Raw genomic sequence first — 24,061 nt, 5'->3', positions numbered from 1 at the left:
CCATTTTCATTTGCTTTTTAAAAACTATTTTTAGAATTATTTTAAAAAATAATTACAAAACAGACCTATTCTAGGATAATACCATGCATCAAACCCTATTAGGTTTATTGTAAAATGTAAGTATATCAATCATGGATCGAAAAAAATAGACATTAGGCTGTGCTTTAATTTTGCTTTTTAAATATTATCAACACTTAGACTTTTTATTATTATAATATTTACCATTCAAGAGAGTGATCTCACCCTACCAGGCATATTTTTGGTCTGTTTGAAATTATTTTTTAGAATTGTTTTTTGTTTTTTAGAACAAAAAACACAAAAAATAGGTTTCATAACCAAAAATTGTTTTTTATTTTTTGTTTTTAAAAATAGAAAATAAACCATTTTCAGAAAACATCTTTTAGTTGTTTTTAAAAAACTATTCTTAAAATTATTTTTTAGAATTATTTTTGAAAAGAGCGTTTTGTTTTTTAAAAACAGGTTTTTAATTTTGAAAAATAAAACCTATTTTAAAAATGAATGAGCATGGTGTGTTTGGCAATGGTTTTCTATTCCGGCAAGGAAGAGGGGCGTTGACACGTGTAACTGAAGGTAGAAAAGCACCAAAGTAGTGGAAGTTGAATGCTTTTGGGGACGGACGAATCGGAGTGGGCGAATTTGTCTGCAATTTCAGGGCGAAGTGGGACTTGGACCTTTTCCCAATTCACATCCTCTCCAATCTCCATATCGATATATAGAGAGAGGTAATATAGCTGTTGATATGAATGAGAACCCCGCCTTCACTCTTGTCCTTGTCCATTGACTCGGCCCTCCTCAACCTCTCCAATTTCTCTGATCTCTCCCCTCTCCCCGATCACATCCTCCTCGACCTCTTTCTGGTACGAATTCTTGGTTTTGCATGCTCTTATGCGTTTCTTTAGATGGTTTTGCGGGTGGGTGGGTCTCTCTATTTTCTGGCGGATAGGACATGGGTTTTTCATTTCTGAATTTTGCATTATTTTGTACTTCTGTACTGAGGACTTGCGACTTGCTATTTCTATTTAGGTCTGTCTCTGTGTTTTAGCAATTGGGTTTGTTTCAGATTGCCATGACATGGGATGGGTCCCTCTCTATTTTCTATCAAATAGGCTTGGTTCATATTTCTAGGACATGGGATGCGTTGTTCGTTTTTGAATTTTGCATTCTTTTATGCTTCTGTTTTGAAGAGGTGATTGTGTATCAGATGAGTTTGTTTCAGATTTCTATGACATGAACTGGGTCGTTATCTGAATTTTACCTGCTTTTGTGCTTCTATTTTGAGGAGTTAGTCTATGGGTCTCACTCTGTGGTCTAGCAAATGGGTTGTTGTTGTTGCTTTGGTTCTTATTTTGAGGAGTTAGTCTCATTACATAGATGTGTTCCTAGGGGAAGGGCATGTTGAGATTTATATGACATGAAATGGGTTAATCTTGGTTTCTTGTGATTCTTCTGTATGCAAGAGTTTTAAGTGTGGGAAGTTTGAAATCTTGTCATCTTGATGTTGATCATGATTTTCGGACCTTTAGGTTGATAAGATTGTCTGATTTTTATGCTAGATCATTGTACATAGTGTTGGAAACTAAAGTGGTCAATTTACTTGGTGCCAATGGTGGGTGCTTTACCGATTGGGTTTATGTGTATTTGTGGTCTAATCCATGCTATCACAATCAAATACTGCCTTTTCAAATCATCAAACATGATGAAGTTTTACTCTAATTATTTGTTTATCTAAGTAATATTAGAATAAGCCATGCTGCCACTTATTAGAGAGCCATTTTAACCCCTGTTTGGATCTTGGAAAGTAGAAGGGAGAGGAAGAGGTAAAGGAAAGAGAAAGGAAGGAAATAAAAGGAAGTTTGAGTGCAATAGAATTTTTCTTCAATTATTCTCTAGTTTTACTCTCTTTTTAAATGGAAAAATAAGAATTTTAAAATTTGTGTTATGTTTTGTTTTCTTCAATTTTTTGGATAGAAACTAAACACAAGAATTTTTGGTTTCTTTCTATTTTTCCCTCCCTATTACTCTCTGAGATCTAAATAGATCCTTATTGTTTTTCTTAGTTTTCTTGAGAGTGTTAAAGTAATGGATAACTCTTTGGCAAGGAAAGGCTGCTCATACTTTTTCAGAATTCCCCTTTTTTTTTTTAAAAAAAAAACTCCATGAAGAGCCGGGCTGGTGTTGGATAAGAAATAAATGGGAACTTGATAGTCATTATGACAGTGAAGTTCAGGGAGGACATATCGGTGATTTGGTGCCATCTCATGGAGTAAAATTTTATTAGGGGATTTGGTTTCATAACTTTTCTCCTTAATTTTGTTAGAGTTTAGGGTAAAAGGTTCCTGGCTTAAATAAGTAGTACAGATGTATATTATATGAATTTATCATAAGACATAGCTTTAGAATTGAATGTTATGTCTCATTGTGTATGCTCCTTTGGACCTTCTTAGGTGCTTTTAATACATTTGCCAAAACCTTAAAAAAAAAAAAAAAAAAAAAAAGCTTTAAAGTTGAATGTCAAAATAGAATTTGCAGGGTTGAGCTTTTAGTGGTCGGGTGAAAGCTCTTTTATATTATTTAATTTTGTGACATTTTAAGCTGGATTGTTTAACTCATGTTCTGGGATCCAGTTGCTTTTCAAGATTAGTGGTAAATGGTAAGTAGTTTGAAAACACAGAATAATAATACTTGGAGCTGTGGGCTGGATTGTGGGGTTGTATGAATCTTTGATTAAATGCACCTTCTATGCTTGAGTTTCTAATTAGAAAACTCTTTATAGGACAGAGTTGCTGCTGAATTGTTAGATAATATTAAAATGGAATTGGATCATAGAAGCATAAAATGCAGAAATGCTCTCAAATTATGTTTTTTGGTTGAAATATATTCAATTCTTTTCCACACTGCCTTCTAAGTTTTTGACATATTGGAGTAGTAGTAATTACTTTATATTTAATCTTTTAAGATTTTAAAGATGAAATATAAATTATTTATGAGACATGAGCGAGAGAGCGAGAGAGAGAGAGTTAGTGTGAGAGAGGGTGAGAGCGATGGAAGGGAGCGAGGTGAGCAGCGAGTTCCAGAAGGGCTAGAGGGCGAAACAAGGTTAGATGCAAAAGGCGACGGCTTCGTGGGGGTTACGAGCAGGGCCAAGAAGGGAAGTTTTGGAGTGGAGTCGAAATGGTTTGAGGTAGAGGTAAGGGAGCAGAAAGGCAAGGTACAAGCCTTGATTGTAGAAAGGAAAGGGGGAGTCTCCTCGTGGATCAGGTTGGGACCGAATAGCATTGGGTGCTTCATTGATGGTCTGGAGTCTTGTATTGAGAACGCAGGAACTGGAACCTGGGAAAGGAAGTGGAAGGATAGTGGGAGGTCCTATCTTATGGTGCACGACCAAAATAAGGGGGGGCTGTTCATTCGGTTAGGGGTTATAGATTTGGAAAATAAAAGGTTTAACATTTATATCCCGAAGGGCAATGGAGACAAGAGTGGCTGGGTGTTAATGGCGGAGATGCTACGCCGTCTGGGGTGTTATGTCAGAGAAGAGAGCTTACAAAAAAAGGGCGCGACGTTACTGAGGTCATCAATGGGGAAAACCTATGTGGAAGCAGCGGTGCAGTCAAAGGAGAAAGAGATCGCAGTGGTTAGGGTGGAGCTTTGCAAGAGGGAGTTGAGCCGGAATATGGAGAAACTGGTTCACTGCCTGGTGGGGAGCTGGAACCCTAGCTCTGGGAAAGGGGACGACCTGAGAGGTTGGGGGACTAACTTGGCGAAATTTTGGAGTTTGAAGGGTAATTTAGGAATAGCGAAATTGGAAAGGGGCAAAGCCCTTTTAGAATTTGAGGTTCTGGCTGAAGCAGAGAAAGCCCTAAAAATTGGGGGTTTCTCGTGCGCGGGGTCTCCTCTCAGTCTAGAAAAATGGAGGCCTGAGAGGGGGTGTCTGCCAGAGGGGGGAAAGAGGAGCGAGGCTTGGGTGTGTATCGTGGGACTGCCAGTCTCGCTATGGGAGCGGGATATTCTGAGGAGAATAGGGGATGCCTGTGGGGGTTTCCTCGATATCGACTCTTAGACGGAGACGTTGGAAGACTTGCAGTGGGCAAGGATCTTGGTGAAGCTCAATAAGGAGAGGCCTCCCAACGTAGTGGAAGTTTGGACCGAAGAGTTTTGCTATGAGCTTACTCTTTGGTGGGAAATCAGACCTGCTGTGAGAATGGCAAGGGAAAGAAAGGGCAAAAGCAAACTTGTTTCAGAAGGCGAGGTTGGGGGTGAAGTTTCTGCACGCCCGGGGGGGCGCGTGAGGGGGTTGGTAGGAGGTCCAAGTCTCGAGGTCCGGCTACAGACTGATGATGGGACGAGGGGGCAGTCCTCGGGGTTGGGTCCAGCTGCGGATCCAAATTCGGGCTTAGTGTTGGATGGGCCCCAAGAATTGTGTGGGTTGGCGCCGCAGTGGGCTCTTGGGCCTTCTGATGCCTCTGGGCCCTTCCCGCCCACGGCCTCTCCTTGCGAGTCTGAGCCGTCCCATCTTGGGCTGTCTCTTGATTATGGGCGGGCCTCGAAGAAGCTGATCGGAGGGACTGGGCTGGGGGTTCGAGGCTCGGACTCGTCTCTAGTCTTTAACGCGGACGTCGCCCAGTTGAGGGGGGCCCGTCCCTTAAATGGGTCAGGCCCAAGCTCTGGGGGGGGCCTTGACCAGTCCTGGTCGTTTCTATTGGTGACGGATGGACTGTGGAGGCCTTCGGCTGAGGAACAAAGCTTGGAGGAGAACTCGAAGACAGATGACGCTCTAATGGAGGAAGCCTTGAGGTATGGGAATGCCTCTAATTTCTTTGGGCCGCTGGTGTGTGTTTCTCCTTCTCCCCCTTCTTCTTTTTTTGGTCGGACTCCACCGGGGGAGTATTACGGCCGTTCTGGGGTGGTTCTGGACGCATCCTAGAGGGAATTTATGGACCGGAGGATGATTGGAAGGATGTCTTCAGTGATGAAGACTGTGGATCCCAGGGAGCTTTTGGAAGATAATAATGGCGAGATGGGATCCAGTGGAAAGGAACTTTGTCTTGCTGGTGAGTCGGTTCCAGAAATCAGGGATTGGAGGGAGGCTAGCTGGGAGGAGAGTGAGTTGGCAAGGTTCAGTCAGTTCTTGGGGTTTTCAACAGTGGGTTTAGAGAAGGATATTTTGGATTTCATGGTCAAAATAAAAAAAAGAAGGGAAAAAGTGCACAACAAAGCTCTCTTAGAAAATTCGAAATTTGAGAGGGAACTGAAGAGACTTGAATGTTCCATCAATTATGAAGGGGGAAGGAAGCAGAAAGGCATTGTGCAAGGAACAGGGGGCCAGTCTCCAGCTGTTTTATGAAGTTAAGGTTGGTGAGTTGGAATGTTCGGGGAGCTAATGATAGCTCTAAAAGGAAAGTGATCAAGGCCATGATCAGGAGTCAAAGGGCGGACTTAGTTTGCATTCAGGAGACGAAAATCCAGACTATGACAGAGGGGGTGGTGAGGAGTCTGGGCTCTGGGAGGTTTCTCGATTGGGGAGCTATGGGAGCCCAAGGCTCAGCGGGTGGTATTTTGGTTTGCTGGGATAAGAGATCTTTGGAGCTGTTGGAGATGGAGGTGGGTAATTTCTCTATATCGTGTAAGCTGAAGAATGTTGAAGATGGAGTGGTTTGGATTTTTATTGGAGTTTATGGGCCGTGTAACAGGAAGGAGAGGAAGGAATTGTGGGAGGAGTTAGGAGCGATAAGGGGAATTTGGGAAGAGCCTTGGTGTTTAGGAGGGGACTTTAATGTTACTTTATCTCAAAGGGATAGGAGCAGGCAGGGTAGCCTTAATGGAGCAATGCAGAGGTTTGCTCAGGTGGTGGATGACCTTGCCCTCATTGATCTCCCTTTGCAGGGGGGTGTGTATTCTTGGAGTGGGGGAAGGAGCAACCAGACTTGGGCTAGATTGGATCGCTTCCTGGTATCCCAAGGTTGGTTAGATATTTTCAGGGGGGCTGTTCAGTGTAGGCTTCCTAGGCCTACCTCTGATCATTTCCCCATTTTGTTGAAGGGGGCGGGATGAGCCGGGGACCCTCTCCGTTCAGGTTTGAAAACATGTGGCTCAAGGTGGATGGGTTTAAGGAGCTTCTTCGGGAATGGTGGCAAGGAGGGGCAAGAGTAGGAAGGGCTAGTTTTAGAATGACTGCTAAAATGAAGGAGATGAAGGAGAAAATTAAAGTGTGGAATAGGGATGTCTTTGGTAGAGTGGAAGTGAACAAAAGCTCAGCCCTTCGGCAAATTGAGTTTTGGGACAGGGTGGAAAGTGGTAGGGACCTCTCAGAAAGAGAAACGGATCCGAAAAATGAAGCTAAGGAGAACTTCAAGAAGTGGGTTCTTTTGGAAGAAGCCCATTGGAGATAAGTGTCTAGGGAGCTGTGGCTTAGAGAAGGGGATAAGAATACAGGGTTCTTCCACAAGATGGCTAGTGCCCATTGGAGAAATAACTTTTTGGACAGAATTAAAATAAATGGGGTGGAATTGGTGGAGGAGCAGAAGGTGAGGGAGGGGATTGTCAAGGCCTTTCAGCACCAGCTAAGGGAAGGACCAGGGTGGAGAGCCGAATTAGAGGGGCTGCATCTTAAAAGTCTTGACCTTAGTGAAGCTGAAGCTTTGGAGGTCCCCTTTATTGAAGAAGAAATATTCTCTGCTCTGATGGATATGAACGGCGATAAGGCCCCAGGCCCGGATGGGTTTACCGTGGCCTTTTGGCAAGCTTGTTGGGACTTCGTTAAGGAGGAGATAGTAGAGCTGTTCAAGGAATTTTACGATCAAAAGTCATTTGCCAAAAGTCTGAATTCTACTTTCTTGGTCATCATTCCAAAAAAAGGTGGGGCTGAGGACCTAGGGGAGTTTCGGCCTATCAGTCTGCTAGGGGGGCTGTATAAGCTTATGGCCAAAGTGTTGGCCAATAGGCTGAAAATGGTGTTAGATAAGGTGGTTTCGGCTGATCAGAATGCGTTCATGAGGGGGAGACAAATTCTAGACGCCTCTCTCATAGCTAATGAGGTGGTTGACTACTGGCAGAAGAGGAAAGAAAAGGGGCTGGTGTGCAAATTGGACATTGAGAAAGCCTACGACAGCATCAACTGGAGCTTCCTTATGAAGGTCTTGAAAAAGATGGGCTTTGGGTTGCACTGGATGGAATGGATGTGGTGGTGTTTTTCAACGACAAAATTTTATGTCCTTATTAATGGGGTCCCAGAAGGCTTCTTCTCCAGCTCTAAGGGTCTGCGTCAAGGAGACCCAATTTCTCCTTATCTTTTTATATTGGGCATGGAAGTGCTGAGTGCACTCATTAGGCGGGCAGAGCAGGGGAACTTCATTTCTGGTTGTAGGCTAAAAGGTAGAGGGGATGCGGAGATTATGGTGTCTCATCTTCTCTTTGCAGACAACACTATTCTCTTCTGCGAGGCCAGCAAGGATCATCTTGGATGGATTTTGGTGTGGTTTGAGGCGGCTTCTGGGCTTAGGATCAATCTGGCCAAGAGTGAGCTGATTCCAATAGGGGAGATTGATAATATTGAGGAAATAGCGGTGGAATTAGGCTGTAGAATTGGAAGCTTTCCGGTTAAATACTTGGGGCTGCCCCTTGGGGCCCGACACAAGGCCGTGTCCACGTGGGATGGGGTGGAGGAAAGAATGAGGAGAAGACTTGCCCGTTGGAAAAGACAATACTTGTCTAAGGGCGGGAGAATCACCCTTATTAAGAGTACCTTAGCTAGCATTCCCATTTATCAAATGTCCATCTTTAGAATGCCTAAGTCAGTGGCTAAAAGGCTTGAGAAATTACAAAGAGATTTTCTTTGGGGAGGAGGAAACACGGGTAGGAAAATCCATTTAATTAATTGGAAGGTGGTGTGTACTCAAAAGGAAAAGGGGGGTCTTGGTATTAGGAGGATGGGGTTACTGAACAAGGCCTTATTGGGCAAGTGGATTTGGAGATTTGCCGTTGAGAAGGATGTCTTGTGGAAGAAGGTGATCGGGGTCAAGCATGGGATGGAGGGCTGTGGTTGGAAATCTAAGGAAGCTCGGGGGCCCTTTGGAGTGGGAGTTTGGAAGGAGATTTTGAAGGAGATGAGCTGGTGCTGGAATAACACGAAGTTCAAGGTGGGGAGGGGGACTAAGATCATATTCTGGACTGATCATTGGTGCGGCAACGAAGCGCTGTCCCAAGCGTTTCCCCAGATTTTTGCCTTGGCAGTGTGCAGTAATGTTTTGGTGAACGATGTGTGGGACTCAAGGCTTGGCCAAGGAGGGTGGAATCTCAGATTGGCTAGAGATTCTAATGATTGGGAGCTGGTGTTAATAGAAGACTTGCTCTTTTTGCTAAGGGACATCAGGGTAACCCCAGAGGAGGACTCAGTGCTTTGGAAAGGAGGGGATTCTGCCAGGTTTCGGATTTGGGTGGCTTACAATCTGCTGGCAGCCCCTAATCCTCTTGTTTTTCCGGGAAAAAAAAATTTGGGTGGATAAGGTCCCAACCAAAGTGGCTTTTTTTGCGTGGGAGGCTACTTGGGAAAAAATCCTCACGTTGGATAGGCCGCAAATGCGTGGGTGGCAGTTTCCAAATTGTTGTTTTTTGTGTGGTTGTGAAGAGGAAAATGTAAATCACATTCTTTTACACTGTACAGTGGTTAGGACCCTTTGGGAAATCGCCTTTGCCTTATTTGAGGTTCAGTGGGTGTTTCCAGAGAAGGTCAAAGAGGCGTTGTTCTGTTGGCGGGACCTTTTTGTGGGTAAAAAAAGGAAGAAGATATGGAAGACCATTCCGTTATGTATTTTTTGGACGGTGTGGAAGGAAAGAAATAGGTTAGCTTTTAGAGGGGGTCTTTTGGCTATTCAGACTCTTAAGAACTCTTTTGTTTGTAGTATGTGGAGTTGGGCTAAGTTGTATAGGGGAGAGGAGTCCTCTTCACTTCTAGGCTTCTTGGAGTGGGTAGCGGTCCCCTAAGGGCTGGTGAGGTGTTCCTGTTTCTGTTTTTTTGGCCTTGTGGCTGCTTTGTATGCCTCCTGTATGCGGTGCGGCCTTTCGGCCTTCTTTAATATATTTTCTGCTCTCGCTTATCAAAAAAAAAAACAAGATTTTAAAGATAATAGAGCATGGAATTGAATAAAAGTAAATATATGTTTTCTTGCTGTGTAATTGATCATTGATGTAGAAAATCACTGCCCATGCTTTCATTTGCTATTCTGTCTCCCAAAGCAGCCCGACCATAAGGTTCCTCCTTGGTCAGCAACAACTGTATGCCACCAGCCATCAACAGGCAGTGCCACTGAAACATCCATCCAAGCTTATAGTGGACTAGATCATCTTGAATTAACTAATTGAAAGTTAATTTGCCATGGAAGGAAGCCCTCAAGGCCACACTCAAGTGGCAAGGGTGAGGGTGGTGGTGTAGGAAGTTCAGGTTTGAGTCCCAGCAGGGATACAAAAAGAGAAAAAAAAAATGGTTTTCATGGAAGGAACATTTCTTCAAAGGTTTGATCAGACCAAGGAGGTAATGAGCTTATGTCATGAGTTGAAACCATGATTCTCAGATAACTAGAAGCTGCAAAATTGAACCAAAATACTTCCAAACATGTTGAACTAACTGCACACTACTTCAAAGGGGGCCAACTGGTTGATATAAGTGCAGTAAGGTTGCCAAAAAGCAGTACAAGTACTGCATTTTCAAACTTCATATGCTGGAACATGCTTTGATGAACTCATGCTAGAAAAATAATTTTATCTTAGAACTTCTTTGCTCCAGCTTCTCTTAAAAATAGTTTACATTTCTTAATGGCAAGTTTAGTCCAACTGACCATTCAATTAAAACCTATAAAAGTTGGTAAGCTCTCAATCTAGCCATCCTCAACAATATGAGACAAGTCACCATCCAATTGCTCTGGTAGATTAGAACTCCAAACCCAATTTCACTGGAATAGATCAAACTGGTAGTTGGAAGTTACTTTGTTTGGACCAAATCATACACTGTAATCCTTTCTTGCTGATCATCCTTTTTTTCCCTGTTCATCCTCTTCTTCGTCATCGGTCATCTTCAGATGTATTTTTCTCTATAAGTTCCATCAAACCTTCAGTCAGAAAGTTGTCAACTTTGCAGATTTCACTAGTCGTCTTGTGGTACTCCCCTTACCTAGAGTTTTTGTATCCTTTAACCCCTCATTCACTGTGGAAGATAAGTTAGATTTTTTGGGTGTTCTTTTTTGGATTTGTTATAAAAATGTACTGGGTTTACCTACCAAAAAAAAAAAAAAAAAGTACTGGGTTGTGCACTTAGAATTATTAGTTCTATTAGAAATAAATTACGTAGTGCCTAAAAGAAAATTAAGTTACTTCAAGAAGCTAGCATAGTTGATGGCAAGTTTCTATAGTACTACTGTAACAAGTTAGCAGCAAGAATTTTTCAGTGCTTCAATGAATGACCTATGATGTTACAGTACTACTATTCACACTACTATAGCAGTGAACTGGCAAGTAGTTTGTGGTAGTTTTTGGTTCCATTTTGTTCGATGGTTAGGATTAAACCGGCTCAAGGACTAGGATGAATTGTTATTAGGTGTTTTGTCCTTGGAGAAAAGACAAAAACAAAAGTGAATGGCCCAATTAAGAATTTTCATAAGCTCTTTGTTGATTCCATCTCTCTTATCTTCTTTTGCTATTTCTTCTAATATTCTCCTGTTTGCTTGTTCATAACACGCTCTTCTCTTTTAATGCTCTTTATGAATCTTCTCTCCTTTCTTTTTGATAATAAAATATATTCCTCTTGCTTTTAATGAAGATTCCCCCACCTTCTTTGCTAGATATCCCTTTAATGTTTTTTAGAGGCAGTTCAAGTCTTTATTATTAGACGTAATAGTGGGGATTCTGTTTTCTCTCCTTATCTAATTTCCTTCTCAGTCACATTTCCCTCTTCTCTTAAAGGGAAAAGAAAAAAGACTTCTGCTTTCCTACATCACAGAGGTTTTCTTTTCCTAAACATCAAAATTCTTTTTAGCTGTCCCACCAGCAGGGTTGCTATATTAGTTTTAAATTTGTGTTATTGCCAAAAGATCATAAGTAAAGATGTTACTTGGCTTAAAAGGTGAAGCATGCATTATTAATACAACAATGTAGGGAAAAAAAAGGCAACTACCAGAAAATTGTGGGTTCTGTTGGCAATAGTCCATTTGGGAAAATCACTTGCCAAGCTAGTTCTAGTTCGGCCCTAATGTTTTAGTCATCCACTAATGTTTAAGATTGATAACTTGCAGCTTTGAATCCTGTTTGAGAATTATATTTTGGAATGACTTTATCATCGGATTGATAATTTGCAGCTTTAAATTCTGTTTTGAAGGCATCCTGCCTCTCTATGTCTCCGTGTCTGTCTCTCCCTCCCATTCCTGCTCTCTTCTTTGTCTTGTCTTTTCTATCTTCTGATGTTCTCATGTTCTCTTGTTCTTGAAGTGCTTCTTTTTTAATACACTTTCTAATTCCATTTTGGTTGCTTTTTACAAAGATCTCACTACCACTTTTATAAGATTGCCATCGACCTCAAGGCTTAGAAGCCTGTTCTATGTTGCATTATCATTTTGGTTTGAATCAGTTCCTAATCTGTATGACTTTCTTGAAAATTTTGTCTTGAGTAAAACTTGTGGCAGCCTTCTTACTCACTCTATGACCATATGATAATTAGATGAATACCTGCTAAATTTTCATCTACAACTTCCTGCCAGACATTTTGAATGGTTCCCACCCTAGTTCAAGCAGTTCAATTTTCTCAGATATCCTAGCAATCATTGGTTTTGACCAAAGTGGAAGAATATGCCTAACATCATTCCTCTATGCATTAGCAATTGAACAAAGAACACCAGGGTGAAAATGATGCAATTGGAAAGAAGCTGAGTGTTGCATAAAAGAATCGGGGATTTCTTCATTTCCACCTTAAAGATTCACATATGGAACCCCTGATATTCTTGATCCCCTTTTACCTGGATAAATAAGACTTCTTAATTTAATAACCTGATGATCATGTGCCGCGGGTCGATCTCTGATGCAGAACAGCACTTAAATGCAGAATAATGTTGTCTACTATCTTTCAATTAGTACTCACCATGGGCACTTGAACCCAAGAAATCTCGAACAAGGAAAATCACAATTGCCAAAGAACTCTTGCCTTGTGGCAGTAGAGAAGGATATGATCTATTGACTCCTATGCTTCTGTGCTTTTTTTGAGAAAATGGTGAAGGTTATCGTGGAGAGGAAGACCTTCTTGGTCAAGTTGGTAGGCGAGCAAGAAGGAACTTGGTGTTCGATCACAGAGCACAGTAGAGGCGCTAATTTCGTCCTAGGTTTTGAAAAGGAAGCAGTCGGGTGGATGATCAAGCATTTGACGAAAGCCATAGAAATGGAGGGTCACCTAGGTTTTAACAGAAAATTCAGGGGAAAACATTGTGCCCACTTGATGGAAGTTGGCTTCAATAACTATGGACGGTTCATAAGGATATCAGAGTTTGCTACCAAGAGAAGATATTGCTGTTTGATGATTCCAGAGGGCGAGGAGGGCAGCGGGTGGGAGAATATCAGAAGGGCGCTGTCTTCAATGTTGGTGGTCCCCTCGGCGAATACAGTGGAAAAAGGAAGGCAACACAGAGGAGAAGGTTCCTCACAAAATCTTGTGGGTCCCTTACATAGGTCTTTTGCGAAAGTGGTCAGTGGTGAAGGATCAAGAGAAGATGGCATTATTTCTGTCGGGAGATGGGCGCGTGCAGTGGTGTGTGAATGCATTGAGGATATGGTTAACTGGGTTGAGGTTGGCCGTGTGGTGGCGAGAAAATTAGGGAAGAAAGGCGTAGTCACGATTGTACCATTCTCAGGCGGAAAAGGAGTTTTCTTCGTCGAAACAACAGAGGAAGCTACCTTTCTTCAAGACTTGAGGAAGTTACGGGTTGAGGGGAGGATTTCAGTACAGATGAGAAGATGGTCGCCGAAGGAAAATGCGGAAATAGAGGGGAAATTCAGAGGAGGCTGGATCGAACTACGAGGGTTACCATTTCACCTCTGGTTTGAGGTACACTTGAAGAAAATAGTGGAGCAATGGGGGACGGTGACTGAAATTGATTGGCGCACATTAAAATTGTTCGATCTTAGCAAGGCGAGGGTAAGAATCGCAATAAAAGAAAGGACAGTCCTACCGGCTTTACTCGAGGTGACAGATGGGGAGTGGGTGTTTACAGTTGCCGTCGTAGTGGTCGGAGAAGAAGATTGTCGAAGAGGTAGCGTAAAGGGCGAGTCGACTCGGGAGGCCTTTGCATCTAACACGGGGACAGGTGGAGGAAGACGGGAGGAGATAATCAGATCAACGGCTGGAGGAAGATGCCGTGTCGAGGAGGATAAAAGGACGAGGAAGGGGGAAGAAAGAGGTATGGCTGTGGTTGTTGCAGAGGGGACACGTAGCAAAGGAGTGCAGGCACAGTCGTTGCCCAATTTGAATTCAAATAAAAAGGATGTTGGGCCGTTTGAGAAGAAGGAAGGGGGTGGGGAAAGGGCCGGAGGGGACGAGGCCTCTGCTGTTGAGGACCGCCGGGCCTATGAGAGGAAGGCCCAGCCTCCATCTAAGTGTGGCTCTACAGTTGAAAAAGTGGACTGTAGTTATAAAGGCCCGTCGGGGTTGGGCCTTAGCCTAAGAGGAAATGACTCAGTGGAGATGGAGGCGTCGTCAGGAAATGGAAACGAGTCACCCGCAGTGGGAAATGGGAAAATAGCTTCTGGATATGGTCTTGAGGCTCAGACCAGTAGTCCCGCGAAGAAGAAAGCGACGATCGGTTCAAAAAAGCTGTGGTCTATCCTTCTCCCTCCAAGCTCTGAGCGCCGACAAGGCCTTCGGTGTCGCAGCGAGAATCTTTTGAGCGAGAAGGACAAGGTAGTCTTCGACGTGAACCCAGAAGGTGTGGATTTAGGGGCCGATTACCTGGCGGGAAGAGGTTTAAGTGCGAGTCCTCTATTCTCTCGTCGTTATTCAAGGATCTGGAAGCATCGCCTTGGGGAAAGGGATTCGACATCACAAAACGAAGCAACCCAGCACAATCTATTCTCCGACGACTATATGGAAGGATTTTTGGGCCGAGTGGGGTCCGATCCTCGTGGCGGAACAGTCATGGTGTTGCCTTCTACTCCAAAAACCAGAGGTAAAGGGCTAAGATTTTTGGGGAATTGTGGATTGTTGGCCGCGGAAAATCTGGAGGTAACCCCGTCTTCAATTTTTCAGTCTCCCTCATCTCATTTCCCTCCTTCTTTTGGTTCCATTCCTCCATTCTTGAGTCCTGCGGCCCCCACTCTTCCCAGATCAGTCATTCAGTCTCTGAATCCTTTGGAGAACCGAGAAAAGTCCGAATTTTTTGACATAAAAGGTGACGATGGTACTGTGGGTCAAAATAGTGTTGGCTTCCCTAACCTCGTTGTGGAGGTGAACCAGATTGCTCATCCTAGCCAGATGACGGACAGTGTTAACCCAGTGATGCCTAATACCAATCCATCTCCTATTCAAACTACAGTTAGTCAGAGAGTGGTTGCGGGTTCCCCAGCTGGAGAGTTCCAAATAGAAGGAATTTCTCCTAGAAAAATGGCAAAAATACGCGACGTCTTAAAGACTCTGGATATAAAAGTATACTCCAGGAGGAAGAGCAGATGTCCCAAAGGTCTATGAGATGAGATGAATATGGTTTGGAGGTTTAGGGTCCGTGTGTTTAATCCATGAAGATAATCAGTTGGAATACCAGGGGGTTGGGTTCAAGGAAAAAGAGAAGGGTAGTTAAAGACTTTCTGAGATCGGAAAAACCAGATATAGTGATGATTCAGGAAACAAAAAAGGCAGAGTGTGACAGGAGGTTTGTGGGTAGCGTGTGGACTGCCAGAAATAAGGAATGGGCAGTCCTTCCGGCGTGCGGGGCTTCGGGGGGGATTTTGGTCATGTAGGACTCTAAAAAGTTGCACAGTGAGGAGGTGGTATTAGGTTCCTTTTCGGTCTCAGTCAAGTTTGTAGTGGATGGAAGCGAACAGTTTTGGTTATCAGCTGTCTATGGCCCAAATAGCACAGCTCTTAGGAAGGATTTTTGGGAGGAGCTCTCAGACATTTTTGGTCTTTCTTCCCCATGCTGGTGCGTGGGTGGAGATTTCAATGTCATAAGGAGATGTTCAGAAAAATTGGGTGGTGGTCGATTGACCCCAAGCATGAAGGACTTGGATGACTTTATAAGAGAAAACGAATTGATCGATCCTCCTTTAAGGAGTGCACCATTCACTTGGTCAAACATGCAAGAGCATCCCGTGTGCAAGAGATTAGACCGGTTTCTCTACTCAAATGAGTGGGAACAATTATTCCCGCAAAGTCTCCAAGATGTTCTTCCTAGATGGACGTCGGATCACTGGCCGATAGTCTTGGAAACCAATCCGTTCAAGTGGGGCCCAACTCCATTTAGGTTTGAGAATATGTGGTTACATCATCCAAGTTTTAAGGAGAGCTTTGGAAGTTGGTGGAGGGAGTTTCAAGGAGATGGGTGGGAAGGTCACAAGTTCATGAGGAAACTTCAATTCCTTAAGGCCAAATTGAAAGAGTGGAATAAGAATGCTTTTGGTGACCTAATTGAAAGGAAAAAATGCATTTTGTTAGATATAGTTAACTTTGACTCCATGGAGCAAGAAGGGGTCTCTCTCCTGAACTTTTAATCCAAAGAGCCGTAAGGAAAGGGGAGTTAGAGGAGTTGATCTTAAGGGAAGAAATTCATTGGAGACAAAAAGCTAGGGTGAAATGGGTTAAAGAAGGGGATTGTAATTCAGAATTTTTCCATAAAGTGGCTAATGGCAGGAGAAATAGGAAATTTATCAAGGTGTTGGAGAATGAAAGAGGCTTGGTGTTGGATAATTCAGATAGCATCAAAGAGGAAATTTTAAGGTATTTTGAAAAGCTCTATGCTAGTCCTTCCGGAGAATCTTGGAGAGTTGAAGGCTTAGATTGGTCTCCTATATCTAGTGAGAGTGCGTCTAGGTTGGAATCCCCTTTTACTGAAGAAGAGATTTCTAAGGCCATTTTTCAGATGGATAGGGATAAAGCTCCAGGGCCTGATGGTTTTACTATTGCAGTGTTTCAAGATTGTTGGGATGTGATTAAGGAGGATTTAGTGAGAGTGTTCGATGAGTTTCACAGAAGTGGGATAATTAATCAAAGTACTAATGCGTCCTTCATAGTTCTATTACCTAAAAAAAGTATGGCAAAGAAGTTATCAGACTATAGACCCATTAGCTTGATCACAAGTCTTTACAAGATTATTGCCAAAGTGTTAGCAGGGCGTCTAAGAGGGGTACTTCATGAAACTATCCATTCCACTCAGGGAGCTTTTGTTCAAGGGAGACAAATTTTGGATGCAGTCCTCATAGCCAATGAGATAGTGGATGAGAAAAAACGATCAGGGGAGGAAGGAGTTGTCTTTAAAATTGATTTTGAAAAGGCTTATGACCATGTGAGTTGGGATTTTTTGGACCATGTGATGGAGAAAAAGGGGTTCAATCCTAGATGGAGGAAATGGATAAGAGGCTGTTTGTCCTCGGTGTCTTTTGCAATTCTAGTGAATGGTAATGCTAAAGGGTGGGTTAAGGCATCTAGAGGTTTGAGACAAGGGGACCCTTTATCTCCCTTTTTGTTCACCATAGTAGCAGATGTAATGAGTAGGATGTTATTGAGAGCAGAGGAAAGAAATGTATTCGAGGGTTTCAGGGTGGGTAGGAACAGGACAAGGGTGTTCCATTTACAATTTGCAGATGACACCATCTTCTTCTCTAGCACTCGAGAAGAGGACTTACTAACTCTCAAGAGCGTTTTGCTAGTGTTTGGGCATATTTCTGGGCTGAAGGTTAACCTTGACAAAAGTAATATTTATGGCATTAATCTCGGTCAGGATCATCTACATAGGTTGGCCGAGTTGCTTGATTGCAAGGCTTCTGGGTGGCCTATACTATACCTGGGTCTTCCTCTGGGTGGGAATCCCAAGTCTAGTAGTTTCTGGGATCCTGTGATTGAGAGGATATTGAGCAGATTAGATGGGTGGCAGAAGGCGTATTTATCTTTTGGAGGCAGGATAACTCTCATTCGATCTTGTCTCACTCATATGCCTTGTTACTTCCTTTCCTTGTTTAAGATTCCCGCCTCCGTGGCAGTAAGAATTGAGAGGTTGCAAAGAGATTTTTTATGGTCTGGAGTTGGGGAAGGCAAAAGAGATCATCTAGTTAGTTGGGAGGTAGTGTGTAAATCAAAGATGAAAGGGGGTTTGGGGCTTGGAAGGATTTCCTTACGGAATTCCGCTCTCTTAGGGAAATGGTTATGGAGGTATCCCAGGGAGGGTTCAGCATTGTGGCATCAGGTCATTTTAAGCATTTATGGTTCACACTCTAATGGTTGGGACGTCAACACTGTTGTTAGATGGTCACATCGTTGTCCTTGGAAGGCTATTGCACAAGTTTTCCAAGATTTTTCCAAGTTTACTCGGTTCATGGTAGGAGATGGGGATAGAATTCGGTTCTGGGAAGACTTGTGGTGGGGGGATCAATCTCTGGGGGTTCGTTTTCCAAGACTACTTAGAGTAGTAATGGATAAAAACATTCCTATTTCTTCAATTCTCGGATCCACTCGCCCCTTCTCTTGGAATTTTAACTTCCGTCGTAACCTTTCCGATTCCGAGATAGAAGAATTAGAATGTCTCATGCAGTCTCTTGATCATTTACATTTATCACCTTCGGTTCCAGATAAGAGATCTTGGTCTTTATCTTCTTCAGGACTTTTCACAGTCAAATCTTTCTTCCTTGCCTTATCCCAAATATCTGGTTTGCCTTCAGTTTTCCCTACCAAGTTAGTTTGGAATTCTCAAGTCCCTTTCAAAATCAAGTCCTTTGTCTGGTTGGTGGCTCACAAGAAGGTTAATACTAACGACATGTTACAGTTGAGAAGACCCTACAAAGCACTTAGTCCCGACATTTGCATGCTGTGCATGGAGCAGGGAGAAACAGTAGATCATCTTTTTCTTCATTGCTCTATGACGATGGGGTTGTGGCAAAGATTATTTCAGTTAACAAAGATAGATTGGGTTCCTCCTAGGAGCGTCTTTGACATGATATCTATCAATTTTAATGGTTTTGGATCTTCTAAGAGAGGGATTGTATTATGGCAAGCTGCGTGTATTGCTATATTATGGGTGGTGTGGCGGGAAAGAAATGCAAGGATTTTTGAGGATAAATCAAGGAATTCAGAGAACCTTTGGGACATGATTCATTTCCTTGCTTCTCTTTGGGTTTCTTGTTCTAAGGTTTTTAAGGGGATTCCCCTTAATGTGATTCACCTTGATTGGTTAGCGGCGTGCAATTCCATTGGGTTGGCCTAACTCATAGTAGTTGTCTGTATCTACTTTGTATTTTCTCGTACTTGTTTCATTGTAGTTATGTTTTCTTGGGGGGGAGGATTCCTCATCCTTCTCTTGTACTTTCCCTTATATTAATATATGCCTTTGTCGTTTCCTATCAAAAAAAAAAAATAAAAAATCATGTGCCGGGTCTGCAACACCAGCAAAGAATTCCACTCAGCCGTTTACTGATGGAGTTCACAAATTACATGTATTGGTGGTCTATTGTCAGGGAATTTGAATGACAATATTTTGCACAAGTTCATCTTCTAAAATAAGATTGCTTGGTGTCACTTTAGTGTTCTATAGTTTTTTAGGAACAACCTAGCAAAATGGCGTCTCTACACTGATGCTCCTTGCTTAGGATATTCGCAGAAAATTTCCAGGAATTATCTGGGATAAGAAAAGTTTGAATTTTTCAAACTTTCAGCACTTTAGGACCAACAAAAGCTGTCTCTGTAGTGGTTAGCGTCTGAGGGTTGTGCAGTTGCGTTTCTCCCTCCATTCTTCAAAAAGATTGAGGGATCCCTTTTGTCAACTCCAAGGATGGACTGCTCTTGACCTTGTGCACTCTCTCAACTACTAAACAGGAGATCACATTTTGATTTATCTTTTTCCTTCATTTTTTTTTTTTGGGTGCTTTGAATTTTATTTGGTTGCTTATTATCGGTCATGGGCAAGCCTGATATTTTAAACCAGCCAAATGGTTGACAGGGTTTGGAAGACTTGACCCTTGAACTCCCTTTAATGGTAAAGTAGTCTGAGATCCCTGGAAGTGACACTATAGTATAAAAGATTGAGTCATAATCTGAATTTTTCACTTTTATTTATTTATTTAATGAAAGATTAGTCTAGTATTTTGTTTATTGGCAGTGTTTCTTATGTATGTTGTGCACATATTTTTCCTTCCTTCATTTTCCATTTTTTCTTGTTTTCATTTTCTCTTTTTTCGTAATAGTGAAGCTTTATGGGGTACAAATACAAATTCTTGGAGTAAAAAATCATATTTCGAGTGTTCTGATACTAGGTTTCTAATTTTTTTTTTTTGATAAAATATTTCATTATATTTATGGTCCACTTGTAGAATTTCCCAGGTTTCCTTGCTTTTTGTGGTTCATTTCCTGGACATTCAAATCATTGTTTTCGAGGACATCATTTTCTAATGAGTTAATTCTTTCTCACTGATGTAGGACAACCCTAGGATGGTTGCCTACACTCAAGGGTAGGTGGGCTAGAGTTTTATTTTTAAGGTGTAAGGAGAGGAATAAGGAATAAATTTTATGGTAGAGAAAATTATAAGATAAGAAACATAGAGAAAGAAGAAACAATGAAGAAAAGATGGAAAACTTTAGAGTCTTACTAAGGCCTTCTAGGAGTCTCACCTAGAAGAAAATCAATGGAGTCTCACCATTGAGGGTTGCAACCTTGCAATGAAAGAAAGTATAATATTATTCATCAAATTCATTCCTTTGATTTACATTGATTAGCCTATTTATAGGCTTCTCTAAGAAATCCAAAGTCTACTAGGACTCTAATAACCTATTATGATTCTAACTCTAATTATATTATAACTCAACTAGCTAATCCTAATTAGACTCCAACAAATACCAATCCCAATTCAATCCTAATTAATATTAATCCTATTTAAAGTTTACTTAGGTCTTTACTTTCTTCTTTGAATAAACTTTAAAAGGCTTTCCCCCATCACTCACATAAATAGTTTGAAAGGCTTTTGATTTTTAAGCCTTGCATCACTCCTCAGGGCAAGCTTTATTTTTGAGGTATCCTGGACCATATTGCTGGTCAATGGAATTTAATTTGTAATTAACTGATGATTGACTGTGAAATCTTCTTGTTTCTTTTAGCTAGGGGGTTGTTTATGTGCTCAAACTTGCTGAAAGTTCACATCAATGATTTGTTTTTTCAAACTCTATGAGTTAATTGGTCTTAATAATAACTTTTCTATTCATTTTTTTATTTTTGTATTTATTGTTTTATCTACAGATTTCATACATTTTGACTAACCCTATGTGTTCCACCCTACCAGAGGACAAAGGGTTTTGCTCCTCTGTTTTACCTCTTCAAACCATGGTTGTGTAATGCCCTGGGTATAGCTCAACAATAGTTTCCTCCAGCAATAAATCAGATGCCCAGATTTCAAGCCTCTTTAGTATTTAAGTGGGGTAGAGGAGAACCCATATCGCCCAAGGTTTGCTTCACCAGCAGCTGGGATAAATGCCTTATCATCATGGTGGATTCCCCTTTATATAAACGCTATGCTTTTGTAACATTACTTGCTAGTTGGTTTAGTTCAAAATGCCTATGATCCACTCTAATTTTATATGGTTATGTTTTTTTTTTCTTTCCCTCTTTGCCCATCCTGTGCCCATCTCCTTCCAATTTATCTGTTTATCTTTTCGGAACTGAATCTGTGTGCCTACCCTACAAGGTGAATAAGACCTTGCTTTTGTGTTAGCCTCTCTCTAAAGCTGTAAGCATCTTCTTATTAAACTGTGGATACAAGCTCTTATTTGGTTTAAAAAAATGCCTTCAGTTTCCAAAAGTCAATCCAAACAGGGCTTAAGAATTGCTTGGTAACCAGATCAGCAGTTTTGATGCATATTATTGATTGATTGATTTTGTTGCCCACTATGTTTGTTAGTCCCCAAGTTATTTCCTGTTATGTTGCTTCCTACGCAAAATAATAGAAGTCTTTTCCTTTTCATTTTTTAGCTGTTATTGGGTATTAGCAAACATCCTTGAATTAACCTTTTTTTTTTGGTTTTGGTGATGGACAGAGAACTTTGAAAGCTGGAAAGCTGACTGAGAAGATTTTGATGCTGTTCATGGCGACAGGAAAAGATGAAGTCCTTGCACTGATTCAATCTCTCAATATCCAGCTTATCACTCCTGTCCTTCCTACTAGTAAGTTGTATTTTGAACTTAATGTTTTATGTCAATTTCAAACAGTCTCCCTGTCTTACTGTTCTTTCCCTCTACAGGATGCTCCGAGAAATTTTAAGATTGAGATTTTGTGAGCTCAATTAACTAGGCATTACATCAAATTACTCTTAGCTTAGGAAAATGTCTCAAACAAACATTGGTGACGATGAGGTTGACATTGTGATTGGTGCACTCCATGCTGACCTCACATCCTTCCTGAATGAATGGAGACCACTATTCTCCCGATTTCACCTGATAATCGTGAAAGACCCTGACCTCAGAGAGGAGCTCAAAATACCAGAAGGCTTTAACCTCCACGTCTATACCAAGTCCGACATTGACCGAGTGGTGGGCTCGTCTTACACTGCCATTAATTTCTCTGGTTACTCATGTCGGTACTTTGGCTATCTCATGTCTAGGAAAAAGTACATCTTCTCAGTCGATGATGACTGCATCCCAGCAAAGGACGATAAGGGTCTTTCAGTAGATGCGGTCGACCAGCATATCACCAACCTTGCGACTCCAGCCACCCCTTTCTTCTTTAACACACTGTACGACCCTTTCCGCAAAGGAACAGATTTTGTTCGTGGGTACCCATTTAGCTTGCGGAGTGGAGTAACATGTGCTCTGTCATGTGGGCTCTGGCTGAACTTAGCTGACCACGATGCGCCCACACAAGCCCTCAAGCCAGGGCATAGGAATTCTCGGTATGTTGACGCTGTTCTGACTGTTCCAGCCAGAGCTCTGATGCCTGTGAGCGGTGTGAACATTGCTTTCAACCGGGAGCTGGCTGGACCAGCCTTGTTCCCAGGTCTGAGGCTGGCAGCTGAAGGAAAGCTGAGGTGGGAAACAGTGGAAGACATATGGTGCGGACTCTGTGTGAAGGTGGTATGCGATCACCTTGGGCTTGGTGTGAAAACCGGGCTGCCATATGTGTGGAGAAACGACAGAGGCAATGCCATAGAAAGCTTGAAGAAAGAGTGGGAAGGCGTGAAGCTGATGGAGGAAGTCGTCCCGTTCTTTCAGTCTGTGAGGTTGTCACAAGCAGCAGTCACAACAGAGGACTGCATGCTGGAGATAGTGGCATTGGTGAAGGAGCGGCTGGCAACATTGGATCCGGTCTTCGCTCGTGCTGCCCAAGCCATGGCCGATTGGATCAAGCTCTGGAAGGCAGTTGGATCAGGATCAGGATCCTCGCGGCCTTCTAATGGGTAATAGACAGTTGAAACATAATTCTTTTCTGGTAATCTTTTGGGGTTCCAGCGATTCCCCAGAATGTTCGTCTTGAATTTTTCGGTTTTCCAACGTTTTCTTGTTCTGAACTGATAGTAGACAAAACGCACAATGTTGTAAAAGACAAATTCTCATTTGCTTTCATGTATCATTCTATAAATTTAAGAACATTGAATTGTCTGTCTTTAAAGATTTCTTGTGATCTCTAAGAGATTTTAAGGTTGTCCCAAATGTAGCAATCAACATCAAGTAAATTTAGGGACTGATAGGTGCTACTTACAACAACAACCAACACTAGGTAGAACCAGGACCATATGTCATTTATTAGGATTACACTTTTTAGTGTTCGTTTTGACCAATTGAACTATTTTGGTAGGTAGAGTGAGATCTCTTTATTGATGGTACCTTTTAAAGAAGACTTTATATTTTAAAATTTTATTTTTTGAAAATATGATTTTTATTATGACTACTTTGTAAATAAAATTGATGTGTTTTAAACCTATTTATGATTTTTTTTTTCCTCTTAATTGATTTTGGCTTTATTTTAATTTAAAGCACTTGGAAAATAAATAAAGAAAAGAATATTTCAATTTTATATTTGATTTTTTATGAAAATATTATTAAAATAATTAGAAAGTCATCTTAAAATTTTATGTTATTTACTAAAATTAAAATTCAAAAGAATGAAAGAAAATATTTCTACATTACAATAAAATTCTCTATATATACATATATTATTTTTTTAACCTATTATTTTCGAGATTTTTTATTTTATTTTATTCTTTTTGAACTTTTTAATAACCAAAATTCAATTAATTTAAATTTAGCACCTATAAGTTTTGCTAAAATGCACATAGTTTTTTTCCCAATTGCAACACCAAGTGGATCATTTTTATTATTTTCTCAACATTTCTTTTATAAGCATTTGATTTTTTTTTTATTATTTAGTGATTTTTCCCATTTTGAGGGTTTTTTTTTCTTTTTTTTCTTTTTACAATATGGTTAGTCTTTTAGGTTAGATGTTGATAATTATTCTAAATATAGTTATTGTAAATTAATGTTCATCATCTTTGAGGTTTTTATTTGGTTTAGAAGGACTTGTTGAAATATTTATGAACTATTTGAGGACATTTTTGAAGAGAGTTCTATGTTATTAATTTTCAATAACAAAATTTTGTTTGAAAATTTAATGTTGAAATTTTTTTTTCATTTCTACTCTCAAGGAAGGCACAATGCAATTATTGGTAGAACAAAAAACCTCTTATGGGGATAAGTTATCTATAATAGAACCTCGATAAATTGATAATCTCAATTAAATAATATTTTTTTAGTCTCAAATTTTAATAAATTTATAAGATAGTACATTATAGAAAAATTTATATATTTTCATTATATAAATCAATGATTTTCTAATATGC

At 41.1% G+C, this 24,061-nt stretch overlaps 1 protein-coding gene across 2 annotated transcripts; it reads left to right on the top strand.

Moving 5' to 3' along the window:
• Positions 1-577: 577 nt before the first annotated feature.
• LOC100246089 (probable UDP-arabinopyranose mutase 5) lies at positions 578-22,833 on the top strand. Of its 2 annotated transcripts, XM_010650968.3 has the most exons (3): positions 578-878; positions 21,266-21,396; positions 21,548-22,833. In XM_010650968.3, the coding sequence occupies exons 1-3, from the start codon at positions 765-767 to the stop codon at positions 22,623-22,625; spliced, it is 1,323 nt and encodes a 440-aa protein (XP_010649270.1). In that variant the 5' UTR covers positions 578-764; the 3' UTR covers positions 22,626-22,833. The 2 variants fall into 2 exon arrangements, with proteins under 2 accessions (XP_010649270.1, XP_002279911.1); XM_002279875.5 differs by lacking the exon at positions 578-878 and having other exon boundaries at positions 21,277-21,392; positions 21,470-22,833.
• The last annotated feature ends 1,228 nt before the right edge of the window (positions 22,834-24,061 follow it).

Source organism: Vitis vinifera, chromosome 4 (genome assembly GCF_030704535.1).
Source record: "Vitis vinifera cultivar Pinot Noir 40024 chromosome 4, ASM3070453v1".
Lineage (NCBI taxonomy): Eukaryota > Viridiplantae > Streptophyta > Magnoliopsida > Vitales > Vitaceae > Vitis > Vitis vinifera.
Note: the sequence above shows the minus strand (reverse complement) of the source record. Positions and strands in the feature narration are given on the sequence as shown.

What these genes read in the sequence shown, in the direction of transcription:
- LOC100246089 (XM_010650968.3), top strand. Translation starts at nt 765, where the DNA reads ATGAGAACCCCGCCTTCACTCTTGTCCTTGTCCATTGACTCGGCCCTC. An exon ending in TCCTCCTCGACCTCTTTCTG is followed by an intron (nt 879 to 21,265) that starts GTACGAATTCTT and finishes GGTGATGGACAG; the next exon opens with AGAACTTTGAAAGCTGGAAA. An exon ending in CCTGTCCTTCCTACTAGTAA is followed by an intron (nt 21,397 to 21,547) that starts GTTGTATTTTGA and finishes CTCTTAGCTTAG; the next exon opens with GAAAATGTCTCAAACAAACA.